The sequence below is a fragment of the Cebus imitator genome, unplaced genomic scaffold (assembly GCF_001604975.1).
Source record: "Cebus imitator isolate Cc_AM_T3 unplaced genomic scaffold, Cebus_imitator-1.0 Scaffold491, whole genome shotgun sequence".
NCBI classification, from domain to species: domain Eukaryota; kingdom Metazoa; phylum Chordata; class Mammalia; order Primates; family Cebidae; genus Cebus; species Cebus imitator.
This window is the reverse complement of record NW_016107806.1, coordinates 1,143,468-1,144,588: the sequence shown is the minus strand read 5'-3', so window position 1 is coordinate 1,144,588 and position 1,121 is coordinate 1,143,468. Positions and strand designations below refer to the sequence as shown.

At 44.3% G+C, this 1,121-nt stretch overlaps 1 protein-coding gene across 1 annotated transcript in view; it reads left to right on the top strand.

Annotated features, from left to right (window-relative positions):
* The window catches only part of NUP210L (nucleoporin 210 like), a 152,559-nt gene that overhangs the window by 131,763 nt on the left and 19,675 nt on the right, over positions 1 to 1,121 (top strand). Inside the window, exon 32 of the mRNA XM_037733088.1 lies at positions 809 to 935. Within this exon, the coding sequence (XP_037589016.1) occupies positions 809 to 935 (127 nt within the window). The remainder of the gene's footprint in view (positions 1 to 808; positions 936 to 1,121) is intronic.

The following is a 1,121-nucleotide window of genomic DNA, read 5'->3' as shown; positions in this document are numbered from 1 at the left end:
TTGTATTTTTTGTAGAAACAGGGTTTCTCTGTGTTGATCAGGCTGGTCTTGAACTTCCGACCTCAGGTGATCCGCCTGCCTTGGCCTCCCAAAGTGCTGGGATTACAGGCATGTGCCACCATGCCTGGCTAATTTTTGTATTTTTAGTAGAAACAGGTTTTCCCATGTTGGCCAGGCTGGTCTCAAACTCCTGACCTCAAGTAATCCACCCCCTCAGCCTCCCACAGTGCTGGGATTACAGGTGTGCGCCACCTCTCCTGGCCTCAAAGACATTTTAATAGGGAATCATACAAAGGGAAGATATGTCTGAAGGAATAATTGGACCCAAGACTTCCTTCTAGAAAAAATGTCATTTTGGGCTTGGCATGGTAGCTTATGCTGTAATCTCAGCACTTTGGAAGGCCAAGGTGGAGGCATGGCTTGAGGCCAGGAGTTTGAGACCATGCTGGGCAACATAGTGAGACCCTGTCTTTTTTTGGCCAGGCATGGTGACGTATACCTGTAGTCACAGCTGCTCTAGAGGCTGAGGCAAGAGGATTGCTTGAGCCTAGGAATTTGAAGCTTCAGTGAGCCATGATCATGCCACTGCACTCTAGCCTGATGACAAAGCAAGACCTTGTCTCAAAAAAAAAAGTTATTTTGTTTTCAAAGGCAGATTTTGTTGTTCTCAAATACGTGGTCATGCGATGGGCAATTTGTACTTGTGTGAAACAGATACTTTTGGTTAAATAAGTTATGAGGGGTGGATCTGGAAGGAATCAGATTCTCTAGGAAAGGAGGTGCAGATCTTCCTTTGATTTACTGACAGGTGGTGGTCAATGCATCATCAAGATTAATGCTTAATTATGACCTCAACACTTATCTCACCAATACCGTCAATTCAACTGTATTCAAGCTTTTCATCACCACTGGCAGAAATGGTGTCAATCTTAAAGGTCAGGAATCTCTTTATGGTTTTAGTGATTGTTCCTATCTTTCTCATTTTCCCTCAATTCATTTATCCCTTTGAATTAGCAATCTAGACTAAGCTTTTTTTTTTTTTTTGAGACGGAGTTTCGCTCTTGTTACCCAGGCTGGAGTGCAATGGCGCGATCTCGGCTCACCGCAACCTCCGCCTCCTG